The sequence below is a fragment of the Scleropages formosus genome, chromosome 13, assembly GCF_900964775.1.
Source record: "Scleropages formosus chromosome 13, fSclFor1.1, whole genome shotgun sequence".
Taxonomy (NCBI): Eukaryota; Metazoa; Chordata; class Actinopteri; order Osteoglossiformes; family Osteoglossidae; genus Scleropages; species Scleropages formosus.
This window is the reverse complement of record NC_041818.1, coordinates 26,607,710-26,634,584: the sequence shown is the minus strand read 5'-3', so window position 1 is coordinate 26,634,584 and position 26,875 is coordinate 26,607,710. Positions and strand designations below refer to the sequence as shown.

Below are 26,875 nucleotides of genomic sequence, written 5' to 3'. Positions count from 1 at the left end.
CTTATTTGCTACATTGCCACCCATTGAAAGTTCTTGAATATAAAATATTAAGAGGGAAAGTGTAGCGGACAACTGTTAGTGTTATAGTTAGAGGGGCTGCCTTCGCGCCCAGTATGTCATAGGTTCAAATCCCACCCGTGCTATTCATGTGCAATGCATTTACTCTAAGTTGCTCTGCTATAAATACTCATTATTATTATTATTATTACATTAAATGTGTAAATAGGTACAATTCACCTTTGAGAAAAGCTTCAGCTAAATAAATAAGTTATTCTATTTACTAGTTACATAAAAGGACTGGTTTGGCTTTTATTTTTTTTAATGTGGGACTGGAAACTCACTCACAAATCAAATGGGTCCAAATTTGTTAAATTAATTCGTTTCACTTATATTACTTAAGTATTTCTATTTAAAAAAAAAAAAATTGCAACGAAGAAATCTGGATGTGGATAATACCGGTAGCGCGATTCTCACAGCAGAGTGATGAAAAAAAGAAAAAAAGAAAAAAAACTACATTTATACAGGTGACGTAATCGAGCTCAACCCACCTGATTTCTGTGACGTAGCCTTACAGCCAATGAGCGATGGTAACCGGGGTGATGGGCGGAGCTTCTAGCAGGAAGTAGTTTACTAAAGTCCGTACGGAAAAGGTGAAGCGTCGAAATGGGCTGTTTGTTGGTGAAATAAACTTTTAAGATAGAAAATATCGCCTTTACATGTATTAAAAGGTTAAAACTAAATAAGCTTTCAGCTCAGTATCTTCAAGATGTCACACAGCTACATCTGGCCGACCTTCTTAACTCAGACTTTTATACTGGGGGTTTTGTCAACAGGTAAAAATTGGTTCGAAAATTATAAAGTTATAACTTGTTATTCATGACTGATAATATAACATATTGGGGAACAATAAATAAATTATATATATTATATATCTTCTGCTTTCATTAATTTGGTGCAGCAGTGTAGAGTATTAAAATTTAAGAGGAATCCACCTGCTCAGCTGTGCACTTACTGTTATTTTTGTTTACTGTTGTTGTTGTTGTTAATTTGTGTGGTTGTGCAGATCCCCTGAACGTGCTGCTCATCGTGTCAGATGATCTGAGGTCATCCCTGGAGGTCAGCTCACCCAACCTGGATCAGCTGGCCTCCAAAAGTGCCGTCTTCCTCAATGCCTTCGCCCAGGTACCTTTAACTTGGGTGGTAAAACTCAATACAGCAGCAAACTTCAGAAAATTTCTATATGCTGAAATATCATATTTCTGTAATACCATGTGTTAGTTATGTTTTAAAGCAAGGTACATGTGAACCCAGAAAAAAATAATTACTGCACGTTATGATCCACTGTAAATCCATTTTGAGCTGTAATTTACACACACACACACACACACACACACACACACATTTTAAGAACTGCTTGTCCCTTACGGGATCATGGGGAACTGGAGCCTACCCGGCAACACAGGGCGTAAGGCCAGAGGGGGAGGGGACACACCCAGGACGGGACGCCAGTCCGTCGCAAGGCACCCCAAGCGGGACTCGAACCCCAGACCCACCGGAGAGTAGGACTGCGGTCCAACCCACTGCGCCGTATTTGTAATGAAGTTAATTTTGCTCACTCTTTTGTGCAACTGTTAAATTTTTATCCTATTTTTACACCTGGGTAATTTTTGCCCTATCAGTTTAGGGTGCCTTGATCAAGGGTACTACAGCGATAGGGGGATTCAAACCTGTAGCCTTCACAATGCTGTTCAACAGTACTGAGCACAAACCACTATGCCACCTTCTGGCATCCCTGAAAATCAGTGAAGATTTTTTTCCTCCCCATAAATTAGGCACATTCCAATTTCCTTTGTCCTTCGCAGCAAGCTGTGTGTGGACCCAGCAGGATCTCGTTTCTGACCAGCCGTCGGCCCGACACGACCAGACTGTATGACTTTAACTCTTACTGGAGGGTCCACGCCGGCAACTACACCACCCTTCCGCAGTACTTCAAGTCCAATGGCTACACCACTATGTCTGTGGGGAAGGTTTTCCATCCAGGTAAAGAGACTTCAGTTTGTGTTTTTTATGCATAGATTTTGTTTGATTGCATAGATTTTGTTTTTTTGCATATATGTATTATGTGCAAAAAAGTTATGATTTGGTAAATCAAGTTATAGTTTGATACATTCAAAGCTTTTGATCAGCCACTACTCCGGCATTGTATTTGCTTGCTTGTGTATCTTATAATATTAAAAAAAAAAAAAATGGTAGGATGGTATCAGGATTTGTCTGTCCCGTGTTTTATGCACCTACTTGAACGATGAACCTCGGTGCTGCAAGTGGTAGGCAACAAACTAGGTTTACCTGAGTCACACGTCTGCAGCTATGTCCCCTCTTAACGTAATGCATAAATTGTACTTTTGCTGAGATGTATGTCGCTTTGGACAAAAGTGTCTGCTAAATGAATAAATGTAAATTAAAGCCATTAAACTTGTTTTCAGAAATCTTTTTGGAACAAATGTTGGAAATTATCAAATGCAGTTTTTCCAAGATGATGTCTCTCTCCTCTTGTTGGCTCACTGGTATGATATAAAGTGTTTTGTTCCCCTCCAGGACCCTTTTGTTGCACTAATGAATGTACCCAGCTTTTGCACTCGAACCCCAGACTTCCTGGCTGCGTGTATAAACTGTGTGCCGCGTCCTTAACTAATGCAAGCCCTTCTCGTGTGCTTTTTTGTTCTGAAGGCATTGCCTCCAATTTTTCGGATGATTACCCGTACAGCTGGTCTGTGCCGACGTATCATCCTCCCTCTTTCGCCTATGAAAAGAGGAAGGTCAGTCCCACGTTTGGCAGCTCACCTCTAACTTGTGCTGGATGCACTCGCACTGTCTTGCGTTTATTAATGTCCTCAATCGTGCAGCCCTGAAACTGAACACTGAAAAGTATCAGGTAGGTTCAAGTGCTGATGTCCATGTGCACCGGCTCATCATTTTACAAACATCTTAGGTTTGAATTTTCGAAGTTTGGTATAAAAAAAAAAAACCTATGTGATCAGTTTAATTGAATTGTTTCTTGCAGTGCTTTGCGCTCATCAGTTGTGCACTATTTTGGTGATCATTCCATAGTGTCTTTATTTGTCAACAGTCGTGCAGAAACTTGTAGCTCAGAGCTAATAAAATTAAAGAAATATGCAGTAATGAGATGAGTACAAATTTTTATTTTTTGCACTGTTCTATTTGCATTTTTATATGTCTACACATGATATTTATTCTAATATTATGTGGCATTTATTTGTATGTATGCTTCCGTCGCCATGTGCAGTTCCCTTTGAGATCAATAATAAACGTTTTTCAATCAATGAAAAGTTTTTAATTGTATGTCTATTAAAAAAAATCTTAGTATTTATTAGAGCTGTGTTCACAGTTTTTAGAGCCTAACCAGCTAGTACCTTAAGGGATATCTGTAAGTCAAGCTTTCCTTAATTGCGTTATGGATAATGCAGTAATATGGTAAATGAAGTTGAAAGTGGCCAGATATTGACAAACATGCAACTTAATTTACAAACAAATATGAGCAAGCTTTCAGTCCCAGCTGTGTTTGCAGGGGGTGGAGCCACTGTATATCTGTTTAAATGATAATATTCATGTTATGTCAATATGTTATATAATTATCACTAAGGATTAGTATTTTAAGTTTATTTTATTTGTAAATGTAGGTGGTTCTGGTTGTAGATCAGACAATGACTATGATAGTAACTGCTCTCAATTTAAAGTGCAGAAGAGACAATCAGTGTGACCTTTCAGGGCTGGTGTTCCCGGCTACATACATTTGTGTTTGTTTGAGCAGGTCTGCAAGGGCCAGGATGGCAAGCTGCACGCCAACCTGCTGTGTGCGGTGAACGTGTCCGAGATGCCCCTGGGGACCCTGCCCGACATGGAGAGCACGGCCGAGGCCCAGAGGCTGCTCAGGACCGTGAAAGATGGCCAGAGTCCCTTCTTCCTCGCCGTGGGCTACCACAAACCTCACGTTCCGTTCAGGATCCCACAGGTGTGTGGGTGCGCACAGGGAAAACGGATAGGCGTTTTCATCACTCGGCGTGTTCATCGCTGTGTGTTCAGTTTATGGGGTAGAATCTGACATGCAGTAAGGCAGCAGCCTGATGTGACCTTTGTGTTCAGTACTTTGCTGCCCCAGCACTCTACAGTGCAACTGACTCTTCGTTAGGACCATGCGTAGGGTGGGAGACTTGAAAATGCACAGCAGGTGGGGTAGTATTTAAGGAGCTGCGCTTGTGACCAAACAATCACGTCTTAAAATCCCATATGGGTTTCTGCTATTGCACCTGCACATAAGGTATTAACTTATTAATACAAAGCGCCCCAGTTAATCCAGTGTGTATGCCAGGAATTCCTGAAGCTCTACCCGCTGGAGAACATGAGCCTGGCTCCAGACCCGGACGTCCCCAAGGGCCTGCCCAGTGTGGCCTACAACCCCTGGACGGACATTCGGAAACGAGAGGACATGCAGGCCCTAAACATCAGCTTCCCCTACGGACCGATCCCCAAGGACTTCCAGGTTACCTTCCGCAGTGTCCTGTAACAGGAGAAATTTCATACGTTTAATCCAGGATGACATGGCTGGGATGGACTGTGATTTAACGGGCTACGTTGTCCTGCAGCTACGGATTCGTCAGCACTACTTTGCTGCGGTGTCCTACATGGACTCTGAGCTTGGAAAGCTGCTGAGCACCTTGGACGATCTGGACCTGGCCAAGAACACCATGGTCGTCTTCACCTCTGATCACGGTTAGTGGACATTTCTGTTCCGATCTTCAGTCCTGCCGCATCCTCTGGCGCCTTTGGTTGAAATGGCTTGATGGGAACCGCCCTCAATTTAGTTCCAACACAAGATGGCGCTGTAGCAACACCCAAGTTGTGTCTCTGGCTCGTCCCTCTCGTTAGCCGCTCTTTCCAATTGCCTGGAGCCAGTGGTGTGTCTGGGAGAGAACTGAAAGGAAAAGAGCCATTTGTGGATTTGCTTTTTTAGCGGCTTTTTTTTTTGCCCTGGTTCTGCAGGCTGTTATTTATCTTCCTCGTTCCCTGTCCGTAACAAGTGTCTGCAAGCGTTATTCTCAAACTTGTTTTTTTGTTCAGTCCTGAGCAGCTTCATGGTGATTAGTGTTGAAATCTGTTTACTTTCATATCAAGTTTCCCCATTTACGGTGGGACCGTTGCTTTGGCTGCAGCCTCGGCCGTCAGAAAATCCGTGATAAATTTTTCTCGTTGAGCCTTCGCTGCACTGGGCTTTTGTTAGTTTTCTCAGGACACAAGGCAGGCTGTTACTGCACCTCGAAATGCTTAAAGCCAAGTTGTGGGCAGCATTTCCCAGAATGCAGCGGCTTGTTCATTTTCATAGTTGCATTTAATTTTGAAGGACGTTAGCCAGCGGTTGAAAGCAGGTGGTGCCGTATGAATGGGCACTTTCTACTCCTGTCCCCAATCCATCCGCTTTCATCACGCAGCGTATCACTCATAAAGGTCTCTGCTTACAGTTCACTGTTCTGGTCCTCGTCTGTCATTTCTGACACTCTGATACGCGATATGTTAATGCCCATCGAGCTGTTTTGCACGTTGGTCTACACTTGTGCTTTGCTGCAAAGAGGCCAGTATGTCTTCAAAGCTGCAAATTGCTCTTGGAATATAGTTCTCAGTTATATGCGTGTATAGGTGTACTTAATTTTATGTTTATTTAGCTGACAATAGGTTTGTATACAAAGCTCCTTACAATAATTTACCCATTTATGGAGCTACTTATGGGACCTTGGTCAGGGATCCTATAGCAGGAGGAGGGATTTGAAGATGACAGCTGTAATCGCTACACAGCTTACTGGCCCTACTGTGTTTTTATATATATTAGCTGGAATTGATGTTTTTTTGGTTTAATTAATCTTTTTTTTTTTTTTTGTTTTGTTAACAGGGTGGTCTCTGGGTGAGCATGGAGAATGGGCCAAATATAGCAACTTCGACGTGGCCACACAGGTACCGCTCATCATTTATGTTCCCGGCGTGACGTCTGCTGTCGAGAAGCCGGGGAAAAAGACCTTCCCCTTCTGGGATGTTTTTCAACACCCACACATGCGCTTCTCAGAAGGTAATCTCTGCTGGCGACCCAGAGGCCATTTACAGGAAAGCCTGACCGTTTTTCTCGCACCACTTCGGTCTGTGTTAGTGGTAACTAAATTAATTAGAGTTGTTTAGGCTGATAATGGATTCCTGTGACCTGTCGGGTCAGCAGCTGATCATACCGCTCACCGCATAGACGGTAGAAAGCGTAACGGTTTCCACGTGCCACCAGATCTCTGCGGCTGTCCAAGTGCGTTAGCCTCTCTCGGTACCGCTGGGTTTCTTGAACACCAGCTGAGCGCTTAGTTCAATAATTACACAGATTTTCACTTGAGGGGAGGAAGCTTAAATGTACGAGAATATGAGAAGTGTCTAAATCCAGTGTGGTTTTGCGATGCCTTGAGCGCCTTGAAATTCCCACTGAACCCCCGTCAGAGGGACTCTGGACGCCTCGGTGGGTGGCTGACTGACGCGTCTATCGCTCTGGTTTCCAGGGAGGGCCGTGAGGAACGTGGTGGAGCTGGTGGACCTGTTTCCCACTGTGTCGGAACTGGCGGGCCTCAAGCCCCCACCACCCTGCCCCCACTCTTCCTTCGCTGTCCAGCTGTGCACGGAGGGGTCCAGCCGGGCCCTCAGCATTCAGGTCCTCAAGGAGGGGATCGACGTGGAGGCCATCGCCTACAGCCAGTACCCCCGGCCCTCAGACGCGCCGCAGGCCGACTCGGACCTGCCCTCGCTGGCGGACATCCGCATCATGGGCTACTCGGTTCGTTCGCACAGCTACCGCTTCACGGTGTGGGTGACCTTCGACCCGGTAAATTTCACAGCTAACCTCACGGACATCCACGCAGGGGAGCTCTACCTCCTGAAGGACGACCCTGGCCAGGACCACAACATTTACAACAGTATCATGCACGGCACCGCCCTGGTCAAGCTCGGGTCCCGGCTCCCTTGGGGCACCGCTTTGCGACAGCACCTGCTATACTTCACCGCGGGGTCCAAACCCAACGGCACGCCGTGAGCCGGGAAACCAGCCGAGCAGTTTGTCACCGCAGGCGTGGATGTGCAATGGCACAGGAACTTATATTCATGTCCTCCTTCTTTATGCTTTTGTGCTGCACACTTGTACTCTGAGGCCCATTGTTTGTGGGGTAGTGAGGGACTGTGGGGTGGGGGTGCTCTTTGCAGGGGACATTTTTATAGTCTAAAGTGGTGCAGAGTGAGGTTCAATAGCGTATTGCTATTCGTCCCTCCCAATACGGCCGAGACCAGCACATCGTACAGCGCACACGCGAGGCCAAAGGGTACGTTGGGGAACGTGAAGGAAACGTGAACCAGAAACCTCCGGAAAACAGGAGCAGGTTCCCTCCAAACCTGGTGTGGACATGTGAGAACGGAGCCTGGTGAGCAGCTGAAATGCAGAGCTGGAGGACTGGCGATGATAAATTAATGTGGTTTCTGTAATATAAAACTATAACATGTTTAGTTGACCCGTGGGTTCAGATGTGGAAGACTGGGGTGGGGATGACATCAGAACACTACCATTTCGGTTACTGTCAAACTGCTCAGTATTTTTTTTCCCCAGCTGTTAGAGCTGCCAGCCCTGCTTGTTATTTTTAAATGTCGTCTCGTGTTTGATAAGTTCAGACTGTGTTCCTCTCAGTGGGGTCCTCAGGCGCGACTTCGGCGCTCCGTGAATATTAAACATCCCCCGGGGTGTCAGCGTGACGCTCTTCAGCTGAGCGTCTGGGAGTGACCAGGGCGACAAAAGCGATTTGTTAGCGCTCGCGTCGCCCGCCGCACGGGGCGTACCTCCGCTGAGGTGCGCAGGAATGATGGATGTGGGTGTCAACACGAAAAAGGGAAAATTATTTCGCTTGGAATAAAGTCTTATTTTGTCAACTCTCTGTGGCCTTCTGCATTCTGGTTCATGGAGTCACGGCTCAAGGATTTGTAATATGTTTTCCCCCACTTCTTTTCCCCTTTTCTCTCAGCTTATTTTTGTTCTTACAAGTTACAACTTGGGATGTGATGTCAGCTGTAGAAGAATCGAAGTCCGGTTCATTATCCTGCCATCCATTACAAATGACCTCTTGTCCACTGCAGCGGTGGGGTGATCTGGAGTCTCTCTGAGGGTAGCTTTACACCCACTCACACCAATGGGCAATTTAGAGTCACGAGTTCATCTAAAATCATGTCTTTGTGCTCTGGGAGGAAACCAGAGCACCTTGAGAAAGGTGTGAGAAATGGGGAGAGGACATGCGAACTGAAACTGAACTAGTTTCGAGCCCACTTCTAAGCCTGTGTCCCAGGAACAGTGAGACACCAGCACTGCTCATTATACTGCTTATTCTGTCATGTCTGCATTTATATATGCAATATACATATAAACTGTGTGTGTCTGTGTGTATGGGTCTTTTATATCTTTGCCGCAAGCATGTTTTCATAAATGTACAGCATGAGCGAGTTGCGCACGGGGTCCCCCGGGACCACCGATCCACTCGGCTCCGGCAGGCGGGCTGCGTTGCCAGCTGGGCCGAGAAGGCAGGGTCAGGGCAGCCCGAGATGGATCCGTGCGCCGATTGAAGTTGATATTTTAATTGCTCTCTCCAAAGCACAATTTTGTTTTCTCCATCCTACTTTGTCTCCGTGTTTTTAATTCCCCTTCAAGTCCTGCAAGTTCTCTTCCCGGGGGGGAGAAAAGAATTTTGCTTTAATTATTTTTTCTGTTATGAGCATGTTCGAGGGCAGGGAGCAGGAGAGTTAACCTGTTGATGCTGTTGTGCATCATATGTAGCGTTGCTTCATGGATATTTTGAAGACTTTTTTATGTAATATTCAAGCCATTTAAGTAAATTTTTGATGTTTTAATTTCATATAAAAAGACAGTTATAGAAAAAGAGCTAGAAGTGGAAAATACACATGTATGGGTAAAACTACATGGAAAGGCATGTTTGGATCCTACAATGTCGAGGGCACTTGAGCGTTATACTGATAAAGAACAAATACATGCAAAATAATGTATTCATCCATCTGTCATCGTCAATAACCCGTTGTCCACTTGTGTGGCACCAGTGCTACCTGCTGTGCCGCTGTACCATATTTCTGTTATATTGTTGTTCAAACTCAGGGTAGCAGCACATGAACATGGAGAGGCAGGAAGATGAAATGACGTTTGTTCATTAGAAAGGTCCCGAACCACCAAAACAACTTGTCAGTTTTAGTTATTAGACTTTTTTTAACAAATGAATTGGAATAAACACAAACATTTACACTTTTCAGCTCTCTGGTGGTGAGAAATCTGGCAGTGCAATACAATCTATGATTTTAATTATCTGGATATGGGAATTATATAATTTATTTTTAGAACATTGTGTGTGTGTGTGTGTGTGTGTGTGTGTGTGTGTGTGTGTGTGTGTGACAGATTCAGCCCAGTCAGTATGGTTGCAGTGTGTACATGCTGCGAAGTTGCACAGCGAAGGGGGTGTTTTTTGAAAATATTCTTCTAAATGTCATTTGTAATGTGTCAAATAGCTCGGTGAAGTGCTGTCGGTACTAATAGTGTAACGTGCGCTTTTTTCATCCGAAAAAGACTGTTGAATGAGCCTGTAGTTAATTCTGTATACATGGTACATTTACTCGTGATTGTATTGTACACTTTTCTCCAAGGTGAGTTACAGTGTTGTACCTGTACACTAAGCTCCTTACAGTGATTTACCCGTTTACACAGGTGGGCAATTACCTTCATCAAGACTACCACAGGAGGAGGTGGGATTCAAACCCGGGGCCTTCCGATTTCCAGGTGACAGCACGAAGCGCTACGCCACCTTCTTTTCCCCATTAGTAATTTACAGGTGTTTGAAGGCCCGTTTGGGGTCCAACGGACGGGTACTAATGTCTGCGGGGACAAAATCTGGTGCCGAGATGCACTGCGGCAACAACAAAGAGAGACTTGCGGTTGCTGCGTTGAGTTGACGAGGACGGAGATGCGCCCGCCATCCGGACGGCTGTTGAGGTCACGGATCCGATAACCCCCGGAAGATGGTACGAGTGCCCGGTTCATCATCGGCTGTCGGCAAATGACACCTGTAGCTCGGGACAGATCAAAATTCGTTAACGTTATTCTCGCGTAACGAAATTCACGCAGGCCGAGTTGCGAGAAGAATCGCAGATTGCGCCCGGAATGGCGAAAGATGTGGGATAATGCCGATGCGTGAACGGGTGGCTCTGGGGGCGCATTTTCCGAGGAAGTTCATCCTTGAAGGAACAATGCTAGCCGGAGTGACGGTTCGAAGTGGTCGCGCTGTGCTCCTGGCAGAGTCGAAACGCTCCGTTTACTCCGACTCCAATGTGGTACCCATAAACCGCAGCTGGACCGCATTACGCAGAAGTCTGCGGCCCATTACGTGTGTAATCAAAGGGACTTTGTTAGCATGTGCCTTCTCATCATTACGTTGACCGTTGCCTCTCATGTCTGCGGTCGAGTTACAGCTCGTAAAAATGTATCCTGCCGAAGAATGGAACCCAGCACGGTCCAGGACGAGTCTGCCTTCGCCGAGGTGCCCTGTCTCCTGTCAATTTGCGCGACCATGAGATCTCGTCTACGGTAAGATCTCATCTAGGCCGCGCTCCGTGTCGTGGCACGGAGGCAGTTAAAGTTGCGCAAAGTTATCTGGCATCAAAGCGGAGACGCGGCCCTCTGATCGGCCCGGGCTTCAAAGACGCAGATGAACCGCGCCGGTCTGACCGCAGATGTTACGCCGAGGGTCGGCTTGCGCTCGCGAAGCCGCGGAGCGCCGGTGTCGATCCGATCCGAACGTTCGCGGTGGAGTTTGCATCCGCGCGCGCGGACGTCTATTGGGTCTCGTCTCAATCCTGATAAACCGGGGCGTCTTCGCCACTCGCGACGTGGCGTTCGCACCGGGAAGGGCCCTCCTTTTTCTGGGAAGAGCGAAGAAAGACGGCATGTCGGCCGTGTCGACTAGCGGGTCCCCACGGCGAACGTGGTGGAGGACGCCGCCAGGCCAGGCCAGGCGAGCCAAATACTTGTGAAAAACAGGAACCGCATTTCATCATTTTGCACAGCAGGATATCTTTATTAAAACCGTTTTATTTTGCTGCCTAGCCCAACAACCTCTTCAAGGATAACTGTTTGGTACTTACATTTATTTAGCGGATGATTTTTCTCAAAGCAACTTCTAATTTTAAGCTACTTACACCAGTTTACCCATTTATACAGCAGGGTGATTTTTTTTTTTTTTTTAAACCAATTCTGTATATGTACTTTGATCAAAGACACTAGTAGAGGAAACGGGATTTAAACTCAGGTCCTTCAACTGCAGGTCAGCTGCTCTAATCACTGCACCACCTGTTGGAAAGATACTTGTCATTAAGGGTTCAGTGGCAGGAAACAACTTGGAACATGAAGAGGTATCAGCTGATTACCAGTCCATGTCCTCATGAACTATAGTATTTTTCCTCTAAGCCCAAGTAGGGCAGCATTTACAGTCATTTAGCGCACACTTTTCTCCCAAGCAACTTACAATGTTAAGGTAAGAGTTATTACAAGCCTACAATTATTTACCCATTTATACAGCTGGGCAATTTTACTGGAGCAGTTTATGGTAAGTACCTTGTTCAAGGGTACTACAGCTGAGGGTGGGATTTGAACCTACAACCTTTAGTTTTAAAGGCAGCAGCTCTAAATACTATGCTACCAGCTGCCCCCCACTGACAGCAGGACTCCTCCTGGAAAATTCTGGCCTAAACAGGGCAAAGTTCCCAAAAACACATTTTATGCACTTACATATATATTTCTGTGAAAGGGGCCAGCAGGTGGCATAGTGGTTAGAGCTGCTGTATTGCCCTGTAAGGACCCATGTTCAAATCCTACCTTCTGCTATAATTGCCTTGATCATGGTACCTACCCTGAACTGATACAGTAAAAACAAACCTGCTGTATAAGTGGGTAAATCAGTGTAAGTAGCTTCATTTGGAGAATCGCATCATGTAACTTCATGGACTGAAATCTCTTTGCCTGGATGGAAAACCTTCTCCGCAGCCTTTGTGTGGTTGCTGGACTTGCAGGCTTGTGTACGGATGCTGGAGGTGCAATGAATTATACATGTAATAATAAATTATTACCTTGTGAGGACAATATTTCCTACTTTGTTTCCCTGCTCCTTACCTACAGGTTCCATCCCTCCATCCAGTGACGTGGGCCACGATGCCGCTCCTGCTCGGCATGGAGCTGGCGTTCTCCGCCCTTCCGACTCCCATCTGCTCGGGGGGTCCGATTTCATTCGTTTCTGGTGACCATCTGTCGATGTTTCCCCGGGACGTGCGGCGATAAGGACCTGCGGGAGTCGGGGTCCGGTGCGGGGCCTTCGAAGGACCACCCGAGACACGACGATAACAAGATGCTGCCGAATTAACGGCGATCCGTCCCGGGGGTCCTGTTCAATTCTCCTGCATCGCTCGAACACGTCGACGGCTATGAAACGGTAGCGAGGCGTCTAGTTTTAGAGGACGACCGCACCCTCCTGGTTTTAATCGGGCTGTTAATGGAGCTTCCGAGCCGTAACCCCGACGACAACCTCAAGGCGTGTAAATTTTAACAGTGACATTGGACGCACCGCAGCATTGGGGTGGCTCTTCTGGGAATCGCTCTGCAGTGCAGTTACACCCTGCTACTTCGAGCACCTTCGCAGAGCTGTTTGACAGGTCACCTCCTACCCCTCAATGGCAATGCAAGTCTCCAGGCTGCAGGTGGAGCAGCAGTTAAGAGTATGGAGCTGAAACCTGATGGCTGCTGATTGAGGCCCCATTAAGCCCCAGTTGTATTGCTCTTGAGCAAGATACCATGATAACTTAGATGAAAATACCACGCTATAGTATTCTTGCACACCTGTCCTCTATTCTTCCTCATTTATCATATTCTGGTCGGTCAGTCAGTCAGTCTGTCTGTCTAAGTCACTTAGGATAAACTCATCAGTTAAGCAACCTATTAATAATAGTAATAATAGTGGCTCTTTGTGACGTACATTTGATGGTTTAATTGTCACTCAGGATTTTATGGGGGAATGTTGTCTGCACCAAACCCTCCCCCGATTAATATCTCTCCAATGTAATTGCCCTTGGTGTAGAGGGACCTTGTCCTCATCCTCTTTGGTTTTTTCCTCATATTTAATTCTTCACGAGTTGCCTGAAACGATCTTGTTAAGAGTTGTAGCGTAGGAAAAAAAAGAGAGCACTCTTTTGTCAGTGTTTATGTCTCAATTTCTCCATATAATTAGTTGGTTACATTCCATCAACGAGGCCCCAATAAAGCAACAAATCCTTTTCACTTACTACATTTTCAGTCTTTTCTTCGAAATGTCAGGGTTACACAGTGAGTCGGCTTGATGTTTCTCAGTTCACTTTCTCCTCTTGAAAAAAGCAATTTAATAGATTAATTTAGTAGTTTAATCAGTTAAAGCACTGGACTGTGATTAATGTTTAAAAATTGAATCAAACCTTAATAATATTTAGCTTGGCTCTTAATTAGGTTTGGCAGATTTCATCGTTTATTTTCAAAGTACAGTTTTCTGTTAAAATTTCCGAGTGAAAATAAATGGATCTATTTATATGGGTCCAACAAGATAATATTATGATCTTGCAAAATGTTCTCAGTGAGTTTCGTCAGGGCACGAAGAGTGCTTTATTACACTGATGCGATTTAAATTCCGCTGTTTCATGTGATAGATATTTACGCAGCTTTATTTTAGGCCAAGCAAATTTAAATAAAAGCCTGGACCCTTATCTGATTTTTATTGATTAATTAAAAGAGGTGCAGAACTAACATGTAATTTAAAAAAGACATGTATAGTGCACAGATTTATTTCCAATATACTAAACATACATGGGGGCGTGCGGTGGCACAGCAGGTTTGACCGGGTCCTGCTTCTTGGGAGGGTCTGGGGTTCAAGTCCCGCTTGGGGCACCTTGCGATGGACTGGCGTCCCGTCCTGGGTGCGTCTCCTCCCCCTCCGGCCCTACGTCCTGCGCTGCCGGGTTAGGCTCCGGCTCTCCCCGACCCCCTATGGGACAAGCGGCTTCAGATGATGGATGTGTGTGTGTAACCATGCATACAAAGCCTAATGAGTATAGTCAGTGTACAGTTATAACGTATAGTGTGTATAGTTATGGATTCTAAGAATGTCTTTCCTACCAGTGATGTGAAGATGACCCTTAAAATGAGCTCAAGGACATTTTGCAGAGAAATACCACTGGGAGCAACACGATGCACGTTTCGTAACTTTCTGCAACATTTGATGGATACATACAGCAAGCAACAAGTATTGAGTCCAAAACAGAGCCATCAATTTAAAAACGAGTGTGAACTGTTCGACCGGCAGATCAATCAACCGATGGTGAAAAGGAGACTAAAATGGAAACAACTGACAGCGATGAAAAGGGTGCAGCAAGGCTTGGCTTGCAGAGTGTGCGCGCTAAAAGTCAATAGTCGCTGCTCGGCAAACTGCTGGAATTGAAGTAGCCGCATCGGGGTGGTGGGCGCTAAGTGGGGCTACATGGAAAGCGATCTTTTTAATTCGCCCCTAAAGCCTTGCTTCCAAATTCCGGCTAGCGGTCGCGGTTCTGGAGAGGGATTAATTATTGAGATAAGCCTAGTCGGAGGTGGGGGCGCCGCGAGGGTTCGGGCTGGCCTTCAAACCCAACCTAAAGTGATTTCCCTGGACGGCATCGACCCGTCGGCTGCCCTTGTTTATCAGTCCGGGCTGGAAGACTCAGACTCCGTCGCCGAACCTCACCCATGTAACGCTGACACTCCCAAGGTTGGCGGTGGCGCCTAGCGTAGCCTGGCCTAGCGCGGCATCGCCGGCTCCTTTTACGATGGACACTATAAGAAAATGGTACGCAGTTCTGCTGCGCTCGCAGTGCTTGAACAGAAGGCTTTCCCGCTTATATTATGATTTTCTGCACTGATTTCCACCTCCTGGTTCGGATCCCACCAGCTGACCGGGGTCGAAGCCAACTGAACGGCATGTTCAGAACGCTCGTCTGAACATAGGATCGTGTGAATGAGCAGGAAGGCCACACCGTGAGTGAGGACACATCTCCAGGTCTGGATACCTGGGGAACATGGAGAGGGATTGAGACTCAGTTTTTTGCAGCTGGCACAGCTACCCCAGCATGAATGCTAATCCATCTGCAATATACTGCAACATCTGTGTTGGTTATACGTACACACACACTGTCTGAAACCGCTTGTCCCTAGCGGGGTCATGGCGAGCCAGAGCCTAACCCGGCAACACAGGGCGCAAGACTGGAGGGGGAGGGGACGCACCCAGGACAGGATGCCAGTCCATCACAAGGCAGCCCAAGCGGGACTCGAACCCCAGACCCACCAGGGAGTAGGCCCCAGCCGAACCTGCTGTGCCACCCCATACCATAATCTATGGTTTATTTTGCAAATCGGCACCTATTTACTTATCTAATGAGTGGATATTTCACTGATTTCAGTCCAGTTTGGTAACAACAAAAGCAGGCAAAGAGCTAAATAGGTCAAATGTTTCTGTCACAAAGACAGGTTGTTCAAATTAGCGTGACCGTAGTGAATAATTCAACCTTTTCTGGTGATATTCACTCAAAATACCCGTTTCCCTGCGCGTGTATATTTATATATATGATATTTGAACGTCTGAGTGAAAACTCTTTTTAAATTGAGGAAAACCTATATCTTCGGTTACGGTGCTTTTGTGCTCGGAAAAAGCCGTCAAAGAAATAGACGCGAGGCTGTTCAGAACCCAGCACATCCGAACGTGTTAAAGTCAAGCTCTGCTCTTTAGAATAAACTCGCGGTCACGTGATTCCTGCAGCTGCTGTCTTGTCCCTCGAGCGTGACCCCCGAAGCGACTCGGTGACGTAACCGTTGTTGGGGACCGTGCCTACGAATGCGGTCGAGCAGGAAGCGAGACGCGGGCCCGGAACTTCAGCGGCGGAAGAATAAGAATTTATTCAGGTTGTCATCCGTCGATCGCATGATTTCCTCAAAAACGACGCATGAGAGAGCAGGTCTCAGCGCCACTCTGGCTCCTTCTCAACATGCAAAATGTTGTACACCATTACTATACTGTGAAATACTACTCGCTATGCTCAGTATACCACATCCTCACTCACTTTTGCTTGTCCTTGTCAGGCTCACAGTGGCCTGGAGCCCATCCTGGAATAACTGGGCACTAGGCAAGAAGCGCTACAGCCTGGATGGGATGCCAGTCCTTGGTTCTTATATACTGTTACTATTATAAGCCATACTGTTATGCGATTGGTCGATTTAAGCTCATTAGCATATTTGAGGTATTCAAAACGAAGCTGTACTGAAAACCATCCTCAATACGCAGCATCAGAAACAGGAAGTCTGAACAATTCATGCACAGGCTGTGCTAGAAATAGACATTCTAAAATTTTTTTACTTTTCACAAGTGACAGCTGGCAAATTACAAGTCCGCCTGACTACCTCGACTACCCTTCTGGACGAACACGACCATATCCCTTCGGGTATAAATACCTTTCGACCCCTGCACTGTGATGACCACAAACTGGGGTCCTGGCCAGTTCTGCTCCTTCACGATATTGTGGGTTGCAGGGTGTCTGAAGATGGTCTGTGCGTGTTTCCATACATGTTGTCCTGCTCTATATAATGTTTCAGTGTTTATATGTATTGCTTTTTTATTTACTGTCTGTGTTTTTATTGCCTGGATTGTATTTATAAGCTGTACAGTCTCCGAGAGACACGCGAGCAAATATTTGAGCGTGCGATGTACACCACAAAGCTGACTTAACTGTTGAGGTTGAAACCTTTACCGCGGTTCAACAGCGTTCATGTGGCGTGGGAATAACCTACCATCCGCCCAGGTTGCTTCGAGCGTGGTGGGGAACCCGAACGTAATTTATCGCGTTTCCCTACGGAGGGGCGATTAATGCGATGTTAATAATGTGACGTTAATTGCGTGACGTTAACGATGTGACGTTAATAATTCACTGATCGCCGGCCCTGTTCGCAGACGAGCGTTCACCCCGCAATTGACAGGACCTCCGGCTGACCGGAGGACAGGTGATGCTCGGAAGGTGCGCGGCTGCGGCAGAGGTTGCTGTGAAAACAGCTCTCAAATGGGGGGTCGCATCACCCACAGCGAGGGTGAGAAGGCGCCGTGATTAGTGAGGCCTGAATCTGATTATGCATTCCATTCATTACTAGGGCCTCAGGGCCCTGCGCGCGTGAACATTATAACAGAAAGCAATAAAAATGTAAATGACAAAACAACAGCCGTCTCAGAGGGGCCTTGAAGTATCTTCTCTGTAGTGGATGAGCAACCGAGGGCTCCGAATCCTTCAGGGTTTGCAAGAGAGTTAAGCGAATATAATATTCGTAATGATAAAATGAATATTATTATTAACCATTATTCAGCTGACACTTTTCTCCAAACCGACTTACAGCGATAGCTTTGTACACTAAAATAATTAAAATAATTTACCCACTTCTAAAGCTGGGTAATTTTTACTGTAGTAATTCTGGAGTACTACAGCGGGAGTGGGGATTCAAAGCAGGGTCCTTTGTTTGGAAAATTGCTGGAATGATTCAGCTCTTGAGCCATTGATTTCAGCATGACAGCTCTCACCACTGCGCCCCCTGCTGTCCACCTGCAATAAAAGACTAAAACCACCAGATTTTGCCTTTAGAGGAACGAGCGGCGGTAAGTGGCGTGTTTATTCCTTCCTTGTTTCTCCCCTCTTGACTCACGTTTTTATTCTAATTTAAAGGCAGCTCTCGGATCCGTCGGCCTGCCTGTCTGGCGCAGGCATGCGCCTTATACACGACATGCAGAACGTTATAAATATTTAATTCCCACATGAAAGAGGGAAATTACACTAATTACTGTACACTCGATTTGTGTGATTCCGAATCCTTTGGAAGCCGGAGATAATTTGATTTTTCGTCTTTAATCTTTTATCTTGTTTCCATCAAAGCTCGTTGGCGTGCGAGTGTTTTACTGGATGGCACAGGGCAGCGGCGCACGGGGTGGCCATTAACGGTCGTGCGGCCTTAAAGCGGATCGTGGTCGGGCAAAGCGCTGCCGCCGGGGTGGGAACCAGGTGACGGAAGCGATCTGCTGAAGAATTCCAAGATTCACGCTTCCTTATGAGCTGCGCCAATATTTCTCCACTTCCCTCCATTCACGTGACTTGAATCTTCTGTGACGCTTCTTTGACGTTAGCAGAAGCAGATTATTGATTATTCAAATGCAGTACATTTACATTTATTCATTTAGCAGATGCTTTCTTTTTCCAAAGCGATGAACAGCTCAGGGTAAACAAGAGTGCATCAACAACAGTAAATGAGCTTCAGACAGAGATGATGGGATGCAAATTTATGGAGCTGTCAGGAGATCAGGAGAAAGATGGCCCTGAAAGAGATGATGGGTTTTGAGACCCTCTTTGAATGCTGCGAAGGATTCAGCAGCTCTGAGGGACAGAGGGAACTCATTGCACCACATCAGAGACAAAACTGAGAACCTTCCAACTTTTATAGAGTACAGGGAGTAATTAGGTGCTGCAGGTACCAGGGTGCAGATCCTCGTAGGCTGTAACCAGAGTCAATATAATGCATGGACCACTTTACCAGAAAAATGCTGAATCTGAATGATGGAATTTGAAATGGATTTCAACAGTCTGCGCACCTGTCTGTTTCTCTCGCTCTCTCTCTGGACGGGCTGTGCGGGACACCCACTTGGCCCGGCGGAGAGACCCGGGGCACCTGCTCATTACCGGCTGTCACTTTCTGAGCAGGTGAAGGGAACAGAGAGGCTCTCCGGCTGCGGCGAGTCCTCGGCCCTCTATCTGCCCCTGGGCCTTTGCTAATGGGTTGACCGTCACCGCTCATGGGCAGGGGCTCCGGGGGGGACGGGGTGTTGCGGAGGGCGGGGGTGCGGCTCAGCTAATTGGTCACGGAGGCAGCGAACGAGCGAGAGCGCAGCCCCCAGCGGCAAGGGCCCCTTTAATTGTTGTTTGCTAATTACGATGTCTCTTTGTTAACTAAGCGTGACTGGTTAGGTGAATGGGGGAGCCGGTCAGAGGTTAAGCGGAGCTAAGGGCTGGCAGAAGAATGCTGTCAATTGTCGTTGCATGCCTCTTTAATAATGCCAGCCTCTTATTAATTGACAAAGTGTCACAACAGCGGCGGCAAGAGGGAATTAATTGGGCGCGGAAATGCCTAGCCGTAACGACCACCTTTGGGACCCAGGAAAAAGTCATTGTTATTGACTGATGGTCTTTGTGTCCACGGCCGTCTCTTCCATTCATAATGAGGACACCCAAATGGTGCGAAGCGGCAAATGTCTCCTGCAGTTCTGTCGAGTTTTCTGTTCATTGTTGCGCCGCTGTCTCGACAAAGGGAGCTACAAATTATCGAGTCAGTTTGAATCTAGGGCTGAACACCTACCTTCCCACCGGTGACAAACATGAACAAATCCTTAATTCAGTGTAGAAAGATATTAATCCTCAGCACCTCAGAATGTTACTCTGTCTGTACAGCTCTGTAGTGTCTGGCAATCTGTGTGACTGACCTCTGGAAGTCTTACGTTCATTATAATGCAATTTCACAACACGTCGGTTAATGTAGCACAGAGACATTATATTTAAATTTATTTATTTATCAGATGCTTTTCTCCAAAGCGACTTCCAATGAACTCTATGTAGTGTTACCAGCACACACACCTTATCCACCGTGGTGACTTACACTGCTAGATACACTACCTACAATGGGTCACTCATCCATACATCAGTGGAACACATTCTTTCTCTGTCAGTCACACACTATGGGGAAACCTGAACAGCATGTCTTTGGACTGTGGGAAGAAACCAGAGCAGCTGGTGGAAACCCACACAGACACAGGGAGAACATGCAAACTCCACACAGACTGAGAGGGGATCGAACCCACGTCCTTTCGCACCACCCAGGTGCTACTTGCTGCGAGGACAGCTGGTAGCGTAGTGGCTAGAACTGCTACCTTTTGATCTAAAGGTCGCAGTACCCTTGAGCAAGGTACTTACCCTAAATTGCCCCGGTGGAATTACCCAGCAGTTTAAAGGGGTAAGTAACTGTAACCTTAACATTGTAAGTTGCTTTGGAGAAAAAGCATCCGCTAAATAAGTAAATGTAGATATGGTGTAGGCTGAAGGTCATGGACAAGTGCAATGCAACCCTAATCATAAAACAAGGACAAGCCAGTTGTCCTTGGACAAATTCTTCATGACCTTTAGTCCGAAACGATTCAATACAACGTTCAGCTGTGCCAATGGTTAAAATGCAAAAAATTTACTATACTGCCATGAAAAACTGGGTTTCATATATTAATAAAGAATGTGCGCCTTCGTTCTTCAGTGATCACCAGGAGTCAGTCCAAGTGTTCCGTTCATTTTGTTAAATCACCTCTGTGCTGCGAGTGACACAACTGACATCACTTGTCCCCTTTTTGGACACCTCTGCTACTCCGCTTAATATGATAAAAAGCAGTGGTTAGCTTAGCTACGACATGCTGTCATCTACTGGTAGATACCATTTCCTCTGCTGGCTGTTCTCCAGTATGAAGTCAGTCTCTAAGAAGTAGCGTGGTACTCTGACACGGGCTGGATTGAGATGAGTAAGAAGGGAACCCAAGAAGCCTTGAGAGACACATGCTAATGGTCCACGGTTGACCCGCGGCTAACAGCCGATTGCCGCCTTTGAAAACCGCAACTCCCAGCGCGCACTCAGGCTCCAGTCACTTGGCGTATTTTAACATTCCGACGATGAAGGGTTAGAACGTCCACTTGTTCCTCAGTCTGTACCAATGTCGCGTGGTGGCAATTTGATAAAAAACCGGGCCGTGCTTTTCGAAAGGGATTTAAAAACCACTTCCACTGCCGAGGTTGAGCAAATTTGAAAAATGCTCCCGTTCCCACGGTGGCCTCAAAGCGATGCTACCTTCAATCTCAAAGGGGGTTGGAGTTACACACTCGCACACCCGCTCTAGACAAATGGATGCTCATATTCTGCAGTTCGTGCTGGGAAGACGCTGAGAAAAGGTCGTCAATATTGTCTCTCGATATGAAATGCGTTTATGGCATTTTACGGAAGGTTCGTTATATAGAGTCGATTCACTGGCGCGGCTCTTCCTCGGGGAAAACGAAACCCTTTCCTCATTAAGGCATTATTCAGTAAAATCTAACAGCGGTAACATCCTATCAACACAAAGGTTTATGCAGTGAAAGAGGCTATTAAATCTGGCAAGCATTTAATATTAGCAGGCGCGGAAATGTAGAACTAATTCTGAACGGAAAAAGCAAAACAAAGGGAAGTCAGGCTGCTGTTTTATTCGCGCAAGAATTAAATCAACATTCCCAATACGATGTGACAGGGAGACCCAAGTTGCGTCCGGTTTTCTAGCCATAGGTCTTAATCCGGCCGTCAGATGCCAAGAGATAACAGGAGGGCGTGTTGACTTGCGCGGACATGTCTGCTCCGGCATCACGAGGAGCTAAATGAACCTCGCGGCGAGGGGCACCGGGGCGTCCCCTCCGAGCACGGCCAGTCTGCGGCCATCGCCACCAGAGAGGCCGGCTAATTAAGCAAGTGGCAACCGGATCATGTTTCCACGGCACAGTAATGAGGACTGAACGCTCTGGGACAGACTCTGCTGTAGGGGGGTGGAGAGCAGCCGGAATTTGCCCGAGGTCTAGGGAGTTTATCATGCAGTAATGTGGAGAGGAGATATGGGCACCAGTACATTTTCTCTCAGTTATTAGACCCAGGATGTTATGCAAAGTTCTGGTTCTGGGACGGGTATTTTACATATCTTTACTCACGTCACCCATTGCATCATTTTAACCGAAAAATGAACTCGACATCCAACTATACAAGCAACCTGACGGGACTGGCGGGATGTCAAAACAGCACAGTGAGACTGTGTGTCTCTTGTATATATACATTAATATTTAATCCTGACTGATTGGATTTTTGATGCATCTTGGCATGTCTTCCAACGAGCTGCAGCAGTTCTCAAAGCTTTCGTACGACGATTTAAATGAGATGAAGAAGTGTTCAAAAGGAGCGTGTCATGTATGGGGTGGTGTGTGTGACATCACCTGTGACATGAGCCGCTCCTGTTGATAGATTCAGTTTCACACTCAGAATTGAGATTGAGCCTGATGTGGAAAAAAAAAATAAATAAATAAAAACACAGGGGCTCTACTTTCTTTTTTGAACCCAGTGTTTGTCCCAACTGGCCTTGATGAGCCTCATTTGCTTTTGAAGCAGGGATCTGACAGACTAGTTGAGGTTTCCTGGTTGCACATTGTGGGTCTGACAGGTTAACCCACACACAGACACTGTCTGAAACCACTTGGCCTGAGCAGGGTTGCAGCAAGCCAAAGCCTAACCCGGCAACACGGGGCATAAGGGACACGCCCAGGACGGGACGCCAGTCCATCACAAGACAACCCACGCGGGACTCGAACCCTAGACCCACCAGAGAGCAGGACCTGGCCAAACCTGCTGCTCTACCGTGCCCCCCTTGCCAGGGTAACCTGTACCTCAAAATACCAGGGCAATGTCACACATGGTAAGGAACAGGAATGATGAGATTTGATCCGAAAAATGCCTGGAAAATTTGATTATTGATTGATATTTCAAATACTTCATGTAACTTATCAATACATCTTTAGCTGGAGAACATGGGTTTGGCTGAGTTAGAGGTTTAGTCCAAGTGGAAGCTGCACTTACAAAGTGTGACTACAATGCATTTTCTGCTGGTTTTAACAACCTTAAACAATTTATTCATTTGAGTTCTTGGACTTGGAGTGTCAAAGAGTGCAAATGACCTTAAAGCAGCATATAAATGTCTCATTTTAGGATTCAGCCGTCTGTTGCCATAGCCTCAGGCTCCATCAAGACCCCGAAGCTTCATCGGGATGCTCTGGGTGGGAAAATTTCGTTCCAAGGCACAAGGACTCAGGAAATGTCACTCAAATGTCATCATGTTTCTGGAACTGACAGCGGGCCATCGACCCCCCTGACAGCCAGCACAACACATGCTGCAGGTTTTCGGGCCAGCCTGACAACGGAACCCCTGGCCCTTGTGGATCAAGATGTCAACAGACCAACAGGGGTTTCACGAAGCAAACGCCTTGCAAAATTGCTATATTTGTCAGCTTCACGTAGCATCTAAAATTAACATGGTGTGCAATTTGTAATTTTATTTTGAATACTTCTACAAGGACGTAAAGCCGTGCGATTGAGAGTCGGTGAGCCGTAGGATGGCTTGCAGGATGACAGTGGATGTTGACCAAACTATCTTCTGTCCACAAGTGTAGCTCCCCAACCCCTATATCTCTCACAAACCAGAGAAGGGTGGAGATGTGTTGGGATGCGCAGCGGGGTGTTACAAGGCAGCTGCGGTTCCCCCATCGGTAACAATGTCAAGAGTGGAAACAAAACGGACACCGTTCTTTAGGAGACTGCGGGACTTTAAGAACAAACAGCTTTGGGGATTACTTATGAAGTTGGAGGATCAATTTACATATGGCACACAGCTGGGAGGACTAACTAAAAATCCACTTTGAACAAACAATGTCTCACATGTTAGAAAAAAAGAGGTCCCACGGAGGAATAAAGAGAAAAAAAAATTAGAGCAAGACAAGCATATAAATTTTACTATTACCATTTCTCCACTGGAATTTAATTTTTAGAACACCTGTGTCAGTCGAAATGAAAAATATAAATATATGTGACAGAAAGTTGAATAATAGGTGGAATGATGAAAAGCTACGGTAAAAAAACACTGTGTAGGTGCAGGTACACTCTGTACAGGGGTTCATTTGATGCACTGGCCAAGCTGCTGTCAGAAAGTCTTCCACAGATTCAAATATTCTGTTTTTAAGCTGCGTTTGGCTGATCCCCTGATGAGCTGCGCACTGGAGACCACAGCAAAACACTGCACGATGCCAGCTGAATGAAAGGCATGTTGAATCTGGGGCAGAGACATATTTAAGGTTAAAATATTATCTGTTGAAGTTTCAAAAGACATCACAATATCGGGGAAGTGACATAAAGTTATCAGAACAGTGTGCGGTGTAGTGGACGAAGCCGTTAAAGAACTGGACAAAATATTACAGGATGGAATCCGCAGACGGCAACTCCAGCAGCACAATAGAAAAACTAAATTAATCTGAATTTTTCCCAGTAACTACACCGAGCTCGTGAATGAGTAAAGAGAGTAAACCCCGTAAGGTACGGGACATAAAAACAACTATTTAACTGCTACATAATGCGATTCATAAACATTATAGGATGCAACTAAAATAATTTAATCAGAATATTTGTGGTCTAAGTTTTTTCTAATGATCCGTAAAAGGGCAGCGAGAACTTTCATGTCCAATTTCACTGGTAAAGGAAGAATTTCATTTTAAACCAATAAAATAAATAGAACTTGCCACATGATCTTAAATAAGTATTTGTAAATTAATTACCTATTTTTTCAATTCCCTTGCAAAGATAAAATATCATTTATGCGCTTTTGTTAGGTATTGTTTATGAAAATAAACAGCCAGGTGGAACTGCTCAAATAACAGCTCCTTCCACGAGAAAAAGCCAGGAAAAATCTGAAAATAGGGCTGACAGCAGAAATCAGCTGCAGAAAGTGAAGCATTGTGGAAAAAGTCACTGAAGCATAAAGTGGCCAACGGGCAGTTTACTGCAGAGACCCACTGAGCCCATGGCTCCAACCAGACTCGTGCTTTACTGAACATGTTTCCCTGGCAACAACACCACAAGTTATACTGTATATTCAAGGTGACCACCTCCCACAGGAACTAGAAGGAGCTCAACTAGCTGTTAATGACAATAAGAAGGAAACAAAATGTCGAAAATCAAAATCGGCAACATTTCAAATGCAGCAACATGCCATTTGGTTTGAACGATGCACCCGAGCGAGGCATCGATTTGAAAAGCGTTTCGGGCCAGTTATTGACGTTGGTCGGACAGGTCCCAGAGTGAGAGACGAAACCTTCACACAGCGTGCATAATCACTTGTTTTCTCCTTGACATACCATAGCAAATTTGAATGACGCGGTGAGTCCGGTTTCCCACTTTTAGTTCTCCTTGAATTCAGAAGTACTTAAAAAAAAAAAAAATGACAGGTGGATGACCGTTTTGATTTCACCTGAAATGACAGAATAAATGAAGATATAACACATTAACACATACCTACAATTCAAAAACACTGGGTTTCTAAAAATGCAATAATTTCACTGGGATTCCATTGGTACACAGTATGGTGAAACGATATCGAAAAACATTAACCACAAACAGAAAATTATTGCTCAATCACACCTTTTAAGATGGAAATATTCTTAAGGCCATTGATGATGTAAGTGGACTACCATGGGACCCCCAGTGCGTGTCACCATCCATTGGTTTCTACAGTTCCAAGGATGCTGGGGAGGAAAGAACATCACACTGAGGGGTCTAAAATAGCCAGGGGTACTTCTCTGTGGTGACTGCGGGGAGTCGGGTGTCCGAGAGTCCTGGGGCCGAGAGACAGATGAGCGAAGAGCCGTGCGGCGCTAATGAGGCTTTACTAGGACACTGGGGAGCCGGGATCAATAGCAACATTCCCTCATCAAAGGCAGACGGCACACTCGGAGGCCCCGCAGAAGGTCAGCGCTCGTCAGTACCCTCCCGAATCTCTCCACACGGCGTCTGCTGCTCTGATGTAGACAAATGATTCCATTTATGTCCTTCGGTATTTCAGCCCCAGCTCGAACGGCCAGCAACAACAGCAAACAGAAAAACAAACAAAATATTCTGCAGACAGCGCAAAGTCACATGGAGGGTAACTTTAAGATGTTCTCCAAAAAACAAGACTTTTCTCTCTTGCTCTTGTATATTTGGTTTGTGGCTGTTTGAGAAGTCGCATCGGGGTGCGGGAATCCATAAGTGAGTCTCTAGTCAGAAGCTCTGTTCAGAAACAAAACGTTACACTTTTATTAGGAAATAAACAGCAAACCAGAAAGAACAAAAAAAAAACAAACGCAATCAACCCTTGATACCTGTTCCTGATGTGCAATGAATAGAAAATCCTTTTGTGTTTTTGGCAGCCGGTCTCTCTAGAGAGCGTTAGGCGCTAACATGAAAGCTTCCAACACGATTATATTTTAATACGTTCGACTATGAAAATCTATGAACGTCTACGGAAGGGACGAGGAACTTGCGGGAGGGAGCATCCGGCGGCATTAGCATGTGGCTAATCACAGAGCGTGTTTGCAATTTCCACAGGCCACTGATGAGGGCCGCTCCTCCTGCGAGATTGATTAGCCGCATCAGGAGAGCCGCTGTTGCCAGGGGGCCGAGATGGAGAATGATAGCGATTCTATCCCCCCGCACCCGCCGGGCCACTGCTTCATCTGTTTCCATTACAGCATGTCTACACTGGATTTCGCAAACCAACCCGCTCACACGCCGTCCGCGGCATACCCAAGACCTGCACTCTCAGATTAATCTTTTTTTTCCCATTTTCCCCGGAGCTTTACTTTCGTTCGACTCAGAAGGAGTCCTTTCACCCACCTCGCGTCCCCTCCGAAGGTGGTCCCGGATGCTAGATGCATCGCCTTCAGACTGAAGGTCCATGTGGCTGCATTGCTGCCGAAAACCGAAACCGTTGTTGTTTGACAGAAC

General features: G+C 46.1%; 1 protein-coding gene across 1 annotated transcript; it reads left to right on the top strand.

Moving 5' to 3' along the window:
- Positions 1–615: 615 nt before the first annotated feature.
- On the top strand, positions 616–8,468 carry ids (iduronate 2-sulfatase). The gene is made up of 9 exons (XM_018733264.2): positions 616–833; positions 1,064–1,182; positions 1,863–2,040; positions 2,728–2,816; positions 3,830–4,030; positions 4,388–4,558; positions 4,662–4,788; positions 5,960–6,133; positions 6,600–8,468. Exons 1-9 carry the CDS (start codon positions 767–769, stop codon positions 7,124–7,126), a joined length of 1,653 nt encoding a protein of 550 aa, XP_018588780.1. The 5' UTR covers positions 616–766; the 3' UTR covers positions 7,127–8,468.
- Positions 8,469–26,875: the final 18,407 nt, after the last annotated feature.

Bases quoted from the DNA above. Each gene is read 5' to 3' on its own strand.
- ids (XM_018733264.2), top strand. From the start codon at position 767: ATGTCACACAGCTACATCTGGCCGACCTTCTTAACTCAGACTTTTATA. The intron at 2,817-3,829 runs GTCAGTCCCACG...TTGTTTGAGCAG, and splicing joins TCGCCTATGAAAAGAGGAAG to GTCTGCAAGGGCCAGGATGG. The intron at 4,789-5,959 runs GTTAGTGGACAT...TTTTGTTAACAG, and splicing joins CGTCTTCACCTCTGATCACG to GGTGGTCTCTGGGTGAGCAT.